This window comes from Panicum hallii, chromosome 9, assembly GCF_002211085.1.
Source record: "Panicum hallii strain FIL2 chromosome 9, PHallii_v3.1, whole genome shotgun sequence".
NCBI classification, from domain to species: Eukaryota; Viridiplantae; Streptophyta; class Magnoliopsida; order Poales; family Poaceae; genus Panicum; species Panicum hallii.
This window is the reverse complement of record NC_038050.1, coordinates 26032450-26048754: the sequence shown is the minus strand read 5'-3', so window position 1 is coordinate 26048754 and position 16305 is coordinate 26032450. Positions and strand designations below refer to the sequence as shown.

Genomic DNA, 16305 nt, shown 5'->3' with positions numbered 1-16305 from the left:
TTGAGAAGCTATCTTTGTTATATTGTTATATCTTTAGTTTGTACATGTATAACGATTTTGTATTATAAAACTATCATTAAAGAAAATAGCTAATCGCTATCTTATATGTGGAGTAAATATCCGAATTCGAATCTGAATTATCCATTTTGCATTCGTATTCAAGAATATCCGAATCCGTATCCATATTCGAGTTAAAATATGGTAAAAAGTGCTATCCAAATTCGATTCCATGCGAATCCGAACCGCTTCCATGCTTCTGTGCAGCCTAAGATGTAATGTACCCCCACAAGAGCAATCAACGGCAATGGACTGTCAGTAAGTGTGGAGGTGTTTTATTCAGTGAAAGTTAGCCATGTGGTCTCAATCTTGCCAATTTAACTGATAGCCTTTTCTCAAGAGCGATAGTGGATACAAGTAACTTAGTAAGAGAAATGCAAGCCTTTAAGCCATGGATGGGCGCTGGAGGAACAGCAACCGGAGAGGTAGGAGGAAGACTGGAAGAGCAAGGACGAAGAGTGCTCAGAGGCCACAGTTCGGTCAGGAAATGCACCCGAGCAACTGGGTGGAGCTCAACATCCATAGATCCAGGGTCACACCTGTGGCATTGTCATGAACAGCTGCTTAAGCAAAACACGCTGCATGAAAACAGCTCACGAAAATAACATTGCATTGCAGCGGTTCACAGGAACCCCAGAACCCCAATCAACCAAACCAACCTTGGGAACAAAATCCCAAACTCCAAGCAGCAGATACCATAAGTACCAATTACCATCTAGTTCTCAAACGCACAACATTACAACAACAAAAACACAATCCAATTGGTGAAGTCCCAGTCCACCAAAGACCACAACAAGATATGGTCGAGCTCATTGGTACAGCTAAGCTCTGCTGGCCTCCTGGCCGCGACGCTCCTCCTCCTCCTTGCCGCTGCAGCAGCAGTTTCAGGTCCACCATCTCCTCAGTACAACCTGCCAGAACAACATCGATGCACTGTGGCACACCTGCAAGCAGTACGTCCAGAAGGAGGGGCCCAAGCAGAAGCCGTCTTCCGACTGCTGCAGAACCGTGCAGGCCGCAGATGCCCATGTATCCTGTGTCTGTGACTACCTGGGCTCCCGCGATGCCAAGGAGAAATTAAGCATGGAGAAGGTGTTCTATGTCACCAACCTGTGCGGTGTCACTGTCCCTGCGGGCTGCGGTGAGTAGCTTGGCTTCGTGACTTGAGACCTGTAGGAACCGACGCTGACATGCACACAGTTGAAACTTAGACAGGGTCCGGCATGTCAGTGTCTGTTGTTCTTCCACGTGACAATAATCATGGTCAGATAATAATCTCAAATCAATCAGACAAGTAGAGGGAGTATACTAGGATAGTGAAACTTGCCACAATGATAGCAAAAGAAAACTCTTCTACTTGACAACAGGTATCAAGATCAGGGATTGCCAAACTGAATACAAATAAATTGTTAGGTTTTCCAAGCTTCAGGAAATATCAGGATATTTACATAAGTCATTGCAAATCTTGTTTTGTAATCATTGCTTCGGTTGGACTAATTATGTATTTCTTTTTATTATAGGGTCAAAGCAGTCCTGAGACAAGGAACTAGCTGAACCTGAATGGAGGAGATTGCCTAACACACGCAAGGCAGCTAAATAAATAAAGTTGGTCAACTGTTAGTTTGATGATGTTGGAGTACAAGAACTGTACTGATGTTCATACATATATAAACTCTAATTAATTACACGATATATATCTGTACCAAAGCTGAAAACAGTAGCTGGCTCATGAGAGAGCCGAACCGTCTTATTTTCTTCCCTACTGTATGATTTTCTATTCAATGAAGACAATGTATACATAAAGCAGTATATATGTGCAATGGAAATTTCTAAAAGGACTGCTCTAGTTTATTTCTGTCATAATCAAGTCTTCTTCCATAATAATTTCTCAAACTGGATTAAACACTAGGATTCCACAGCAACATGTGGGCTCTAGCATGAATAATTGTATTGAACGCATGTTGCAGATGCTGATAGCATATCATATTTACCAGATTACAACTGAACTGCTGATTTACCTTTGATGAATTACATATAACGATCTAATTAGAATTTCTACTAGCAAAATCTGTTCATAACTTGACAAAAGGTTACAAACAATCTTCTAATGCACAACCGTTAGAAGTGCATTCGGAAAAACAGAACAATTTGTAAAAATAGACAAATGCACTTCTAATGCACAAGTGGAAGATCACTTATATACACCCTGACTTGTCCAATCTTAACTAGTAAATTATATCCTGAATTAACGATCACATTTACAGATTCAGAAAAAACAAATGCAAAGCCCCATGATCATGTCTATATATGGTCAAATAGGGGCTGCATAGGTTATCTTGATTCAGATTATGAGTAACTTTCTAGGGATTACGCTGCTCTAAGATAATAAACTCTGATTGATTTAACTGCAAGTCACTCACAAACATAACTAATACGCCCATTCAAAAGAAGAAAAACAGAACCAAAGCAAAATCCTGAACAGATAAAATTCATGGAAAAATAATGTTTACTTGGTAAAGAAAGATATGAACAGAAAAATTCCCATGGCCAACATGTCCCTTTTCAATGTCTTTTGAATTTATAATTCAAAACCCCCAACCAATTTCGAAGACAAATTGATGCCATTGTATGTACAGACTAAAATGTAATATACCACACAAGAATAACTGCGAATAATGGAAATAATTCTACTCTAGTTACACATTGCAGCAAAGAACTACTAACCAATGTCCAGTGATCCCGTTCCCAACATCATCTGGAGGCCCTGGACTGGAACAACTCTAGCCTCGACTTGGCATCTGGCAGTAGCGCCTCAACACGTGTGTCCTGAACCATGTGAGCCTGCTTTGATGCCCAGAGCAGCACAGCCAGCACCCCAGCCTGCGCGAGCTCCTCGCTCTCAGGTACATACAGTGCAATGTAACAGAGTAGTATCAGCGCCTCAATCTGAATTTCGTCACCGAGGTAGACAAGCTGGACAAGGTGGCGAGCACCACCATCATCGACAATGGCCTTGCAGTGGTTCACATGTAGATGGTTCTCAGAGCATGCGAACTTAGTGAGTGCAACCACTGCCTCCTTGGTGACTGGTGGCTCACGCTCATCAAGAAGCTGCACAAGAGGGGCGATGACTCTGGTTTCACTAGCTGTGAAGGTACGTGCAAGGCAGCCAAGGGCGGTGATACATGGGAGGAGCAACACATCATATTCACCCTTGCGGACGACGCGGAGCAGCTGATCAACCACAGCCTTAGCTGCTGGGGAGCTGGGCTTGAAAGCCGACTGCCGCAGAACAAGGCTATGCTCAGCAACACGTGCAATTTCCATGATTGCCATTGCCGAGAAGAACTGTACCTCAGTGCCCATATCTCCATCACCCTTCTCAAGAAGTACAGCAAAGCACAGCAGTGCACGAGACTCTGTAATGCTCTTGCAGACACCCAAATGGTTATGGGCAAGTTTCCACAAAGCTTTCGCGGCCATGGCCTTCAAATGTGCCTTGATCTCAGGATCCTCCACTTCACGAGCACCACGGCCACTGGAGCCACTAGTTCCAAGCTGAGGCCTGAACGGTGGAACAAATGAGCCGTTTGTGTTTGTTTTGGCAGCCATAGCAGAGTGCACCACCGACTGCATATGGGGGTTCCTTTTCGCGTCTTGCTCGCCTCCGTTGGACATCCTCGGCGCCTCATCAGTGTGAATTGCGGTGTCATGATCACCACCGGTGTGGCGCATGCTATGTGTCTTGGCAAGTACCACAGAGTGGAGTGACTTCATGGGCTGCTGTGGCGAGGCAGTGGTGTTCTTGGAGCTGTTGGAGCCAACAGAGTACCTGCTGTGCTCCTGGATGGTCCCCGAGGCAAGGTGGCCAACCAGGTACCGGACGGTGTTGTTCTGAGCGAAGAGGTCCTGGCACGTGGAGCTCCGGTCGGCGAGGGCAGCGATGGCCTCCGCTACCGCAGCCTGCACGCGCATGGGAGGGTCCTTGAGCGCGGCTGCGAAGGAGGAGCACACCCCCGCCTGCACAAGCTTGTCAACACTCTCGGCGTCGCATCCCAGCAGCCCCAGCGCGCGCGCGGCAGCCTCCTGGCCCTCGTCGGTGCCGTCCTTGAGCAGCTTGAGGAGCGGCGGCACGCCGTCCTCCTCGATGATGAGCTTGGCGAAGTGCTGGCTGTCGCGAGCGAGCGAGGCGAGGTTGGCGGCCGAATCGGCGCGGGCGGCGGGGGAGCCCGTGTGCAGGCGCGCGACGTGGTCCCAGATGAAGAAGAGGATGGGCTCGTTCTGCGCGATGTTGGGGAGGCCGAGGAGCGAGTCATCGTCGCCGTCCCCGGCGGCGCCGGGCGAGGAGATGCGGAGCAGCCACGCGACGTCCTCGAGCGCCGTGTCGAGCGCCGCGACGGCCCGCGGGAACCCGGCGGCGGGGCTGAGCGTGAAGAGGCTGCGGAGCCGCGGGTGTCCCCGCACGCACCGGGCGGCGAGGGCGGAGGCCCTGGACAGCGCCGTGGTGGCCCCCGCCATTATCCGGGCGGCGGGGCGGTCGTAGAGGTCCGGCGCCCGCGCCGCCTGCCGCAGCAGCGCGGCCAGCTTGTCGGCGCGCGCCTTGAGCTCGGCGCACTCGGCGCGGAAGCTCCGCGCTGCGGCGCACTGCTTGGCGACCTCGTCGGCCAGCTGGATCGGCCGGGCCAGCATCGCCTTCACCCCCTCCCCCATCTCCGCTCCCCAATCAAAGAGCCGATTTTTCTGGCGAGGAACCGGCGCCACGACCCGAGAAGCTGGGGATTGGGGGTCGAATCGGCTGCAATCGCGCGCCGATGGTACGATCTGCGAGAGGGCAGGGCGAATTGGGGGGATTCCTCGTGGGGTTTTGGGAGGCCGGTTGGTGCGCTGTGTTCTTGGTGGCGGGTTTGGTTGGGGGAAGGGGAAGGACTGGGGGAGAGACGGCTGCGGTTGCAGTTGGAGTGCTGGACTGGGGCAGCGGCCGGGTCCTCCGTGCGGTCAGCGGGTGGGCCCGGCAGAGGGGGAGGTGGGTCCCCGCCTGGCCTGGTGACCTGGTCGTGCCCTGTTCTGCGTGGTTTCTCCAGATTCCGAGAAGCAGGGCAGCGGAATGGAAGTGTGGCATTTCGCGTAACGCTCCGCGTGGGTGATGCCCGCATCGGACCCGGCCGTTTGCCGCATCGAAGTTTGTACATGAAATGGAAATTGGAAACACTGTACGGAAGTGTATCATGCGTATCACAAAAAATGTACTACTAATAACTACATGAAGTTAGCTGAGGTTAGGTTTATTGATCACTACTGTAAAAGTTGAAATAATTAAAAATATTTCCCACCAAGATCAGATGACATCACTGAGATTGCACTTGACAGGACGGAAAGGTTTGACGAAAAGAATGTAGATCCATAATTTTGGATGAAGGAAAATATTTGCACCAAAAACTTAAAACTTTTTTCACCCAGCCCCAACGAAAAGAGTGTAGACCCATAATTTTGGATGAAGAAAAATATTGGCACCAAAAACTTAAAACTTCTTTCACTCATATACTTAGCCTCTCTTTCCCTTAAACTCTCGCCCATCAAATTTCTACTTTCCTTTTGTTGACTCAAAGATCACCAATCAAGCATCCTCAATCATCAATCAATTATCCTCTTTTCTTTAGCCGACGTTAATCAATCATCAAATTTACTCCCTCTATCCAGTAATATAAGGTATTCTAGCAATTTTAAGACATATTACGGGAAAGAACAAAAGATGCATGTACCCTCCGAGAGCTTTTAATTTACCGGTTGTTCCTAAGATTAAGCAGGGGAGGAAAGAATAGAAATTGTAAGTATGCAGCTAAGAGTCAAGAAAAAATAAATACTTTCCTTTAATACTTACCCAAAAGTCTTTGAATCCTTCAATGCATATTTCAGGATAGAGGGAGTATTTTCTAAGGACATCAATCATGTGCTGATATCTTTCTATATAGCACATATCTTTTTATATAAGTCGTAGCTTGTTTCTTTCCATATACATCATGGCAACAAGGGAAACAACGAAGATTAGTAATTATCTTGGATAGTTCTTCTATTCCCCCCCCCCCCTCTACGGTCGCGCCTACCTTCTACTTTCCATTTGTTTTATTTCTTTATCAATCGTGGCACACTTTCCATTTACAATGGTGCACTTTCCATTCCCAATTATCAATCACATTTGCCATCAGCGTTGATTGATACCATTTCTTTGTTTTAGATGTAAGCCATATGCACCAAAGATGTTCAAAATCAGTGGGCTGAAATAAAGGATTGAATTAGTGATTTATGCAATTAAATATTGATACCTGTTTAGATTACTTTCCTTATTTTGTATATGTATGTCATATGCATCAAAATTTTCCAAATTCAGTGAGCTGAAATCAAGGATTGTGTCAGTGATTTGTGCAACTAAGGACTGATATATACTCAGATTACTTTATTTATTTTATAGATGTCATGTACACAAAACGTTTTCAAAATTAGTGGGCTGAAATCAAGAATTGGATTAGTAATTTATATAATTAAGAATTGATACTTGTCTAGATTACTTTCCTTCTACAATTAGTTGCCTTTAATATTACTGGCTCCATATCTCTCCTTGCGCCTATATAAGTGAGGTTGCGGCTCTGCCCCAAAAACACACACACATAACATATCTTCTTTTCTGTTATGCTTGTTTCTGCATCTGCATCTCGGTGACTTGCGTCCACAGCTATTAGGAGACCATGACTCCAAAACCAACCAAGACACAGGTACATGCTATGTATGCATGTATTGGTAAAGTCTTTTTGAATTGAATTGTTTATATGTATTTTCGTGATCATCTGCGCTAATTTGGTTTGTCCAGATTTATTTGCCAAAAAAAGTTGAGTGCTGGCCATCAAGAACCTACTGGTGAAAAATTGATCATGCGAGGAGCTGAGCTATCAAGTAATTAATTGTTTTGCTCTACAATGTCCTTTCAGTTATATGATTTCTTCCATTTGTTGCATTTACAATGATCAATGGTGCTCAACTGTTTAGTGATTGCAAAATTGATCATACAAGAAATTGATCAATTGTTTTGCACGATATCTTTTTCAATTGTATTTTCATTTGTTGTTGCATTTACCATTACATATATTCAAGTGTTGTTTCTGGTTTTTTATCATATCATTAAATAATTTATCTAATTTTTTTCTTAATTATAAATTTAATAATTAATAATTCACTCGCAATTATTAAGGTTACCAAATGATTGATTTAAATGTTGCTTGGTCCAATTAAATACAAAACTTCTACATAACTGATGAAATATATAAAGAGTTGTAAAATTTCTTATTATTAAATTAAGATGTTTAATATTTGTTAATTTTACGTAAATATAGTTTTTATTATATTTTTAAAAACACGCGTGCATGTGGCACGTAGACCTCCACTAGTTTCATCAAACATGAAGTTCACAAGAACTCAAGTCGAATTTTATTTTGCCATACTGATCTTATTTCTCACATGAAATTGAAATTTTGGCATATGATTAATTTCCAACTTTTTGAACAATGTAAGGATCTTAATTTTTCTTGAAAATGCATCTATGGTTCTTGTAATCGAAAAAATATAGATCTACACCTTGTCGCCTAATGAATTCCAAAAGAAACCTAGTCCTTAACAGATATATTTTCTATTCATATATGAGAAAAATGCATGAATGAGAGAATAGATAAAGACATAGGATGTTCGACAACATTTGCAACAAATATGCAGTATCTGGTGTTGTGTATACATAAATATGAACTACAATTATTTTACCTTATTAATTATGATAAAAGTTCTCTAGTATGCAATGCCATTTTTGTCGGTAAAATTATATGTTGTTTTTGTCTTGTTTGTTCATTACCACTTTTCAAATCCGACATGCAAGAGCTCACATATCACCATATATGTTTTATTTTGTAGTGAATATATATAAGGATATAGTCTCGTATGATCCTAACTCCTTAAAAGAATCAATAGTTTGGAGTTGGTGCACTGCACCACGACATCTATTGTGGCTCATAATTCTCAGAATCTCAGTTGATCTAGCTGTTTCATACGCGAATGAGATAGAAAATTGCTAGTAGTATTTTGATAAGGTCCAGATGCCAAGCCTGAAGAAGCACATATTCTTGGTCAAAGAGCTGTTCGGTCATATCTAGTTCCACATAGCTTTCCTTTGTATAAAACTAGACCCTTTTTATTTCTGGTTAAGTATTGTAACGTGAAGAACATGTCTTTGATGCACGATTCCTACTGTCATTTTATTCTTCCTCTTCTTCTCCAGTACATTCACATAAGGTCCTGTTTGGAACCTTGAAAATGAATTCTATTTTAATAATTATAATGTAGACACAAATCTATTAAGCTAATATGAATATATTTATATACTATTATTAGGGAGATACTTATATGTTATATTTATACTATAGTGCGGTGAGTCAAAGAGCGTGCTATAAGTTACGGAATAGAAATATAGTTTGGTGGTGTATAGAATCAATTTTCATCTCTCGCCCTATGAATTTAGGATAGGCTTATATCTAAACTTTGGAAAGTGGTTGGAAAGTGGTGGGATGTCAAATTCTAAGCCAAATAGTCTACTTTATTAAGTAGATTTCAATTCCTCCAAAATGAGAGGATCCAAACGACCCCTAACTGAAATTATATGTAATTTTCGTAGGATCATATCTATGTAGATTAGATTCCTACCAATTTTCCTTCATACATATAAAATGTGACCACTTGTTATGGTTTAATTGTAACACCAAGAAATCAAGAACTAATCAATTTTTAAATACACATCAATATTAAAGGCAATATCTATTTTTCTTGTGTACCTATAATAACAAAATAACAAGAAGCACCCATATAATTAAATAAATATATATCATTTCTGAAATATATGGTAAGTGGTGGCAGATCAATATTTCAAATTAACAGATATAAAAAGATAGCTTGAATCCAAATATGAATTCAAATTCTGAATTTTCTAAAATGTTGATATAAAAAGATAGCTTGCATTCAGATTTGCATTTGGATATTTACTCAATTTTGAGGATAACATGCATCTATTTTCTTTTATTGTTGGCTTTATAACAACAAAGTCATTGCGTAGGTAGGGATTAAAGTATGAGTATTAACGCATGTAGACAAAGATAGCTCGTAAAAATAGCATAATTATCTATAAAGATTTCGTTAATTGAGTATAAGTAAATTTATATTCAATAAATACGTACATTTATCAAAAATAAATTTAAAAATATATAAAAATTAATTTCATCAAAAATAGATAAATGTTTGGTGATCACAGCTTGCTGGGCTATTTGGTGTCATCGCAATGGTATTGTCTTTGAGAATGAGGTTATTTCCTTTGCTAACTAGAAATCTTTCTTTTAGAAAGAAATGCAGCTAGTCACCCTCAAGGCTAGACCAGTTATTGCCGCGGTGTTAGACTAAATGGTAAACATTAAACAACCAGTCACCTATTGTTTAGCTATTTATTCAGACCAAATAGTATTTAAACAAGGTAAATGATTATTAAACGGGATAAACGACTGATTAAACGGACACGGCTAACCACTATATAGTGTTTACACGGCATGTAAACAGGCTAAATGGCCATGCATACGAATTATTGGTGAGAAACTCAACTTTAGGATGACTAGTATCCTCTAGTTTTTGTACTCCTTTTCTTTTAGCATTTTTCCTTGTAATCACCTGTACATATCCATCTTTTTATTCATATAAAAAAGTAGGGGAATCCCCTGCTGACTTCCTCAAAAAATAAAATAATTTAACTACTATCTTTAAAATTAAAATTAATCTTTATGTATCTTTGGTAATATTAAAAAGAATAACAATGGTCATGAAAAATAGAGATAATTTTAAATAGTTTCAATGGATACTGTCAGACCCGGGGCCACGGGACTGGGTACATAACGTAGTTTAAAGAGGTCTAAGAGATTAAGTCCGTCTTATCTCTTATTCATCTTGTTTATCTCTTATTTATTCCGTTTAAATAGGAGATAGAGCTAACCGATACAGAGGGAATCTGCTCGAGATATGTTCTGGTACGATTCCCTAGCTGGTGTTGGTTAGTACCTTTGTAACCCTGCCCTCTCGGATATATAAGGGAGGACAGGGACCCCTCTCAAAACACGATCTCCAGATCATTCTACACCAAAGGAATACAAACCACCATACAGGACGTAGGGCATTACGCACCTTGCAGCCCGAACCTATCTAAATCTTGTGTTCCTTGCACCTTCGAGTTTCTGATCTCGGCGTCTCCTCACCCAAAACTTACCACCTTGGGTATATCCCTCGGTGGGCAGCCGGTTAAACACCGACAGATACATCGTTAATTATATTAAAATTAATGTCATTAATCATTAGTCATAGTGATATCTTTCAATAGTTTCATGATGTACTACCATTACAAATATTAACATCATTTGTCGTTAGTTACAGAGTTATTTTTTGATAATCTCACATGGTACTTTATTTCTCACACATATGGATAGTTTTAGACATTTTGGAATACGAATCTTGAGTTGGATTGAGAAAAATAATGAAAATGGATCTGGATATACCCATTTAAGTACCATATTAGAATCAGATACAAATATGGATATCCAAATTCAAGTTTCTGCAGATATTGATATCAGATATCTGTTTTCACATTTCCACCCTCTAGTTACATGGCCACCTATGAAATATGTTTTGTTTGAGACGACCGTCTCTATAGTAATAGGAACATCCATATTTCTAATAGGTAATCTAGCTACCAATCTTTTTGTCAGTTGCACATAAGATAATCAGTCAGAGTTTAGTATATAATAAGACCTTTAGAAAAGTATGATTTGCTTAGTTCTTTATGGCTAGTCATGACTGATGTGGATGGCACACAAACATATATGCATCCCTATCAAACGATGCAATGCCCTGTTCACAATATTTGTCGCTAAAAGAAAATCAATTCCAATAATAGATGAATAGTAAGGTAATCCATTGTTTTTGTCAAATGGAAAAACATGTTAGTTTCAGGGAAATTACAGTATTACAAGCTTTAGCACATTTGATAGACATTAGAACGTGAAGAGTATATAATAATGATTTGAAAAGTTTTAGCTTTGAAAAGTGATTAACAGGTGGTGGTATGCGCCTTTGCAGCAAGGCTGGAAGGTGATACTCCCAGCTATTGCGCAGCATGAAACCACATGTCCAAAAGGAAACGGAAATTTCCTCTGCCCTGCCACCGAATCATGTGCTTGGTGCTCCATCGACCTGAAAAAATTAGTGTGCAAAAGTGTTTCTCTTATGAAGTAGGGCCACCCAGCGGATTCGACAAGAAATTGAAATATTTCTAATTGATTTATTTATTTACGTACACATTAAGGGAGCAAGAGATGTCTAACCTTTACATCCGTGACTTGACTTTATGTGAACAAATACCCGTTACATCAAAGCTTTTAACGAATTGACGTACTGGCGGTTCAAACTGAACTATGTCTTTTTTTTAGCAATAGTCCTACCACGATTAGTGACTGTCACACCGATTTTAAAGTAATAAATCGAACGACAAATCATATGCGCATCAGGATCAAAGTTACACACATATAACGACGAAAGTGAATAACAGAAACAATATCATAAAGTAGTCATTTATTACAAACCAAACCGAGTTCATGAATATAAATAAATAAGCGTTTCAATATCGCATTTATTCTAGCAGCGGAACGACCAAATCCCATAAGCAGCTGACAAACATACGCCTGGTACTCCTAAATATCCTCTGGGAAGTCCTCAAACTGGTCTCACTACTAAAAAACGATTCGTAGGAATGCCCAATTTTTTCCAGAGGCGGGTCAAAAGGTAACTGTGACATCCCAGGTGTCTAAAAGACTAAATAAAGATCCATAATATGAAACCAGGCATAAAAGAGTAATAAAAGTATTCAATAACCTATCAAAATCTATCTTTCAAGCAAATGTATACGTGTATTTGTATATATGCTTATACATATGAACCTTTGCAAACAAACCTTTGTAACTTTCAAAGTTGATCATAAATGACTCTACAATTTTAATGGCACATCTTCCATAACCAGAGAAATAAAAGTCTATTTGAACTCAAGGGCTAAAAGTACAAAAATTCACATGAAATGACCTATCATTTAAATACTTATTTTCGAAAATTTAAAATAATATTTTATACATTGCTCATATGAATATAGTCATAAAAGAGAAAATGTATATCTTGAAAATTTGAACAAAAATGGTATTCAAATGTTTTTGATTTGACCCTGGGAAGAATGAGTTTTAGCTCCTTTTTCACCCAGGCCCCCGCAGTTTTTGTTTCCTGTGCATAAGTCCCATCATCTTCTCCCTCCTCTCTCCTCCCACTGCCTTGTCCCGTCGCCGGCAGGCCAGCTGGCCGGCGCAAACCGGCGCAGCTGAGGCCGCCCGGCCAAGTGGGCCTGCTAGCACTTGGAGATCTTCCGCTGGCCCACAAAATCTCGCTCTCCCCCTTAGGAAGCCTCCACGCGGTGGCTTTCTTCTAACGCGAGCGCTGGTAGCGCCACGACGAACCCCTGCCGGCGCCAGCGAGGCAGCTATGCCCTCGGTTTTGCCCCCTGGTCGGACCTTCCCCAGCGGCTCGTGCCAGGCCGCCATCCTCCCCTCGTGTCTATAAAAGCCCCACCCGAGGCCCCTGAGCTCGCGCCCCAACCCCAACTCCGATGAGCAGTCACTCGTGCATGGACACACCACTCCGCCCCCACATTGTCCACCCTTCCACCACTTTCTTCACCTCACCCCGAAGCTACACAGCCAGTTCCCGCACCCTCTTCCTCACCGGAGCGCCACCACCACCACCCGCACCCGCCACAGGCTCTGTGCCACCACCAGTAAGCCGCCTCGGTCCACCCCTTCCCCACCCAAGGCCACAAACAGGTGCGGTTTGTTCCCCTCTTGCCTCTCCCAACTTCGCCCCTAGCCGCCGGCAACCCTTGTCGCCGGAATTGTCCGGCAGTCGCCGTTCCCCTACACAAAGGACCCTTTTGCTTCGATTTCAATCTTTCCGAGAAGATTTCTGTAAAATCTCAGGGACTCATTTGTAAACCAGAACTAGAACTTTGAAAACCAATCTATTAATTTTGAGAATGCAAAACAACTCATAGAAAAATCACAAAAATACAAACTAAGATGTTCTGGACTCCTTAAGTTAAGATCTACAACTTTGTAAAAGGATCTTGAATTGTTTCCACATAATTTTAGCTGTAGAGTTAAATCAAGCTTAAATATCTTTAATTTGTTCCAAGAGTTTTAGGAAAGAACTACTCATGAATTTTGGATGATAGCTTCTATACTAAGAGTATAGTCTTTTCTAAAAATTTCATGCGCTGAATCCAATCACAACCAGTTGTTTCGAGTACTTTTTGTTATATGCTAGATCTTGTTAAACTAGATTTTTTAACCTCTGATTCTTGCATAGGAAAAATCTACAAAATTTACAGTAAACTACTCATGCAAGTAAGTTTGTTCCTTTAAAAGTTGAGCACCAGTTCTTGCATGGTGTGTTCTGTACAAGCAAATCTTGATCCTAGCAGTAACTGTTTAATATATTTTTCATGATTAACCTGCTGAATAAAAATGGCTAAAAATTTTGCAGTAAGTTTGTACATAAGTAATGTGCTATGCATAAAAATCTCAACCCCAGAAACTACCTGTACGAGTAGTTTTGGTTAACCCATGCTTACTATTGAAAATGGTCATACAACATAGCAAAACCACTCGCTTACTTAATGAAGTCAGTTAATCCAAACAAGTACTCGATAAATGGCTGCCCAAGGACAAGAAAATGAAATACTCGACTACTTAACTTGAGTTTGTTGAATGACTACTTTATAGTGCAATAATTGTTATCTTGTACCACTAAAACCACTTATACATGTGCATTCATATAGAATCGACTACCCTCGCGGACGAAACCTACGATATGGTGCCTGAGTCCGAGAGTAAGCGCGAAGCTCAAATTAATCTAACTGAAGTCGCTAAACACCCGAACCAACGTTTGGAAGAACCCCCGACTAGTTTTGCACAAGAAGGCAAGCCCCGGTGCATGAACCCAGTATTTAATTAATGCAACTAGTGTTCCTTTTTACATGTGCATTTAAGTTCATAAGAGTTGATTGGAACCCTAGCTGCATGATCCTAGGCACCAATGTAATGAATACTAGAACATGAAGTTTGAGTAGTTGCTCTGCTAATAGGTAAGGTATAGGTAAGGTAAAAGTCGAGTGGTTTCCTGCCACTCACGAGAACTGTAGGAGTTGAATGATTTTACCACATGATGCAACTATAAGGTCCACGGGCGGGGCTGTGGTACGATGCTCATGGTTGAGGCCCCATCTGAGTAGAGTAAAATGCTAAGGCCGTTGTGTGTGGTAGTGGTGATTAAGCGTTTGAACATACTAACCACATGTCGAAAATATGGTACTCGATAAGCTAAGTACTCGATTGGCCCGGCAAGTGGACTTTACTTTCACCCTACTTGAACGAAGTTCAGATGGGTGTACACATGCGAGTGCAGAGCGTGGCTCTGTAGTCGGGGAGGGTGACCCTGATCCATAACCCAGAAAGAAAGGGGAAAAGTTGCTTGGGGTGACCCTTCGGCACTCTAGACGTGTGTGTTAGGTTTACCTTGCAAGGTTAAGAAATTAATTCGAATCGTCCGTTTCTTGCGGTAATTGAGACTGCTTAATACTTCTACCACATATAGTAACAAGAGGAACTATGGCTATTATGAAACTTGTTGGATGATTAAATATTCTCCACCATGTTTGCTTAGAGATAGATGCTCACTTATAATGGTTAATTGAACTAGAATATTGAAAGCTAAAATATGAAATTAAGGACTTTCTCTTTATTGCTTTTCAGCAAAAAGAAACCCTAGAACCTTAGAGCCATGCATGCTTAGGAGTCGGTATTTACATACCACTAGTCGGGTAAGTCTTGCTGGGTATTAGTATACTCAGCCTTTCTTGTGGCAATGTTTTCAGGTGTGTCTTTTGAAGATATGATAGCTAGTTTGGCTTGACCGAGTACTTTGCTGCCTGGTTGGTCTGTGGAGTGGGATCTATCCCCAGCCAACAATGACTCTGCTGAGTGATGCCATGTATGGGCTTCCTGTGGTATCCAAATCGACGATAGAAGATCGTGTTTTCTTTCCGCTGTGTAACGCCCTGAAAATTTCAAATCTAAACTACGCGTTAGGGTGTTCCGACTAAAAACTTATTCATCGTAAAACCCTGACCCTCTCTGCCACACGCGCGCCGTCACATCTCCGCTCTGTGCCGCACAGCGCCCGGCCTCCCCCACGCGCACCGCCTCGACCCTCGCCACCGCGTCACGACGACCGCGCGCGACCACTTTCCGCAATTAGCGCCGGCGCCCCTCGTGCAGCGTGCAAATTCCACTCGCGTGGCCGACCGGCCACGGTCGCCGCCGCAACCGGCGCCGACGCGCCCCCCCTCTTCTTTTCCTTTTTCTCCCTCCCATTTCTTTCTTTTCTTTTCCTTTTTCCAATCTCTCTCCTTTTTTTTCTTCTTTCCTTTCCTTTCTTCTCTTTCCTTTTTCCTTCCTTCTTTCTTTTCCCTTTCCCCCCTTCTCCTCCCTTCTCTGCTCCTGTACGCCGCCCGGCCCGGCTCCCAAGCCACGGCCACCTCCCTTCCCCTGCGCGCACGCACGCCCCTGGCTCGGCCGCCCGTGCCCATGCGCGCGCGCCTCTGCGCTCGGCCGCGCACGCCCCGCGCGTGCCCCACGCGCCGCGCCGCTCGCCGCGCCGCCCGTCGCACGGTCGCGCCGCGCCGTCCGTTGCTGCCGCGTCCTCCCTCGCCACTGCTCCCACGTGCGCGCGCCGCGGTGAGCACCGCCCCGCCCCCTGGCCCGCGCCACGCCACGCTGACCGCGCACGCGCGCACGACCAGGACCGCGACGCCATGCGCGACCGCACGGCCGCCGCGCCGCCCGCCACTGCCGCCCCGGCCTCGCCGCCCGAGCCGTCCTGTGTTTGCACAGCTCCCTCCCCGCGTGCCCGACGACACCTCGGCGCCCTCACCGCCACGCCGCGTCGCGACGGCCGCAAGCGGCTGGAGCACCATTAATGGCGCCCCGCACCGCCCGCCGGCCGCCCCATCCCACTCCCCTCCACCCCGCCGCC

The 16305-nt window shown here is 43.1% G+C and overlaps 1 protein-coding gene across 4 annotated transcripts; it reads right to left on the bottom strand.

Annotated features, from left to right (window-relative positions):
- Window positions 1–621: 621 nt before the first annotated feature.
- Window positions 622–4988, bottom strand: LOC112875263. 4 transcript variants are annotated; one of them, XR_003225173.1, is made up of 3 exons: window positions 2782–4988; window positions 1385–1448; window positions 622–1290 (listed from the first exon to the last, which is right to left on the bottom strand). XR_003225173.1 is itself a non-coding variant. In XM_025939051.1 (2 exons), exon 1 carries the CDS (start codon window positions 4765–4767, stop codon window positions 2809–2811), a length of 1959 nt encoding a protein of 652 aa, XP_025794836.1. In that variant the 5' UTR covers window positions 4768–4988; the 3' UTR covers window positions 622–1448; window positions 2782–2808. The 4 variants fall into 4 exon arrangements, 3 of the variants coding, with proteins under 3 accessions (XP_025794836.1, XP_025794838.1, XP_025794837.1); XM_025939051.1 differs by having other exon boundaries at window positions 622–1448; XM_025939053.1 differs by lacking the exon at window positions 1385–1448 and having other exon boundaries at window positions 622–1298.
- Between the last annotated feature and the right edge of the window lie 11317 nt (window positions 4989–16305).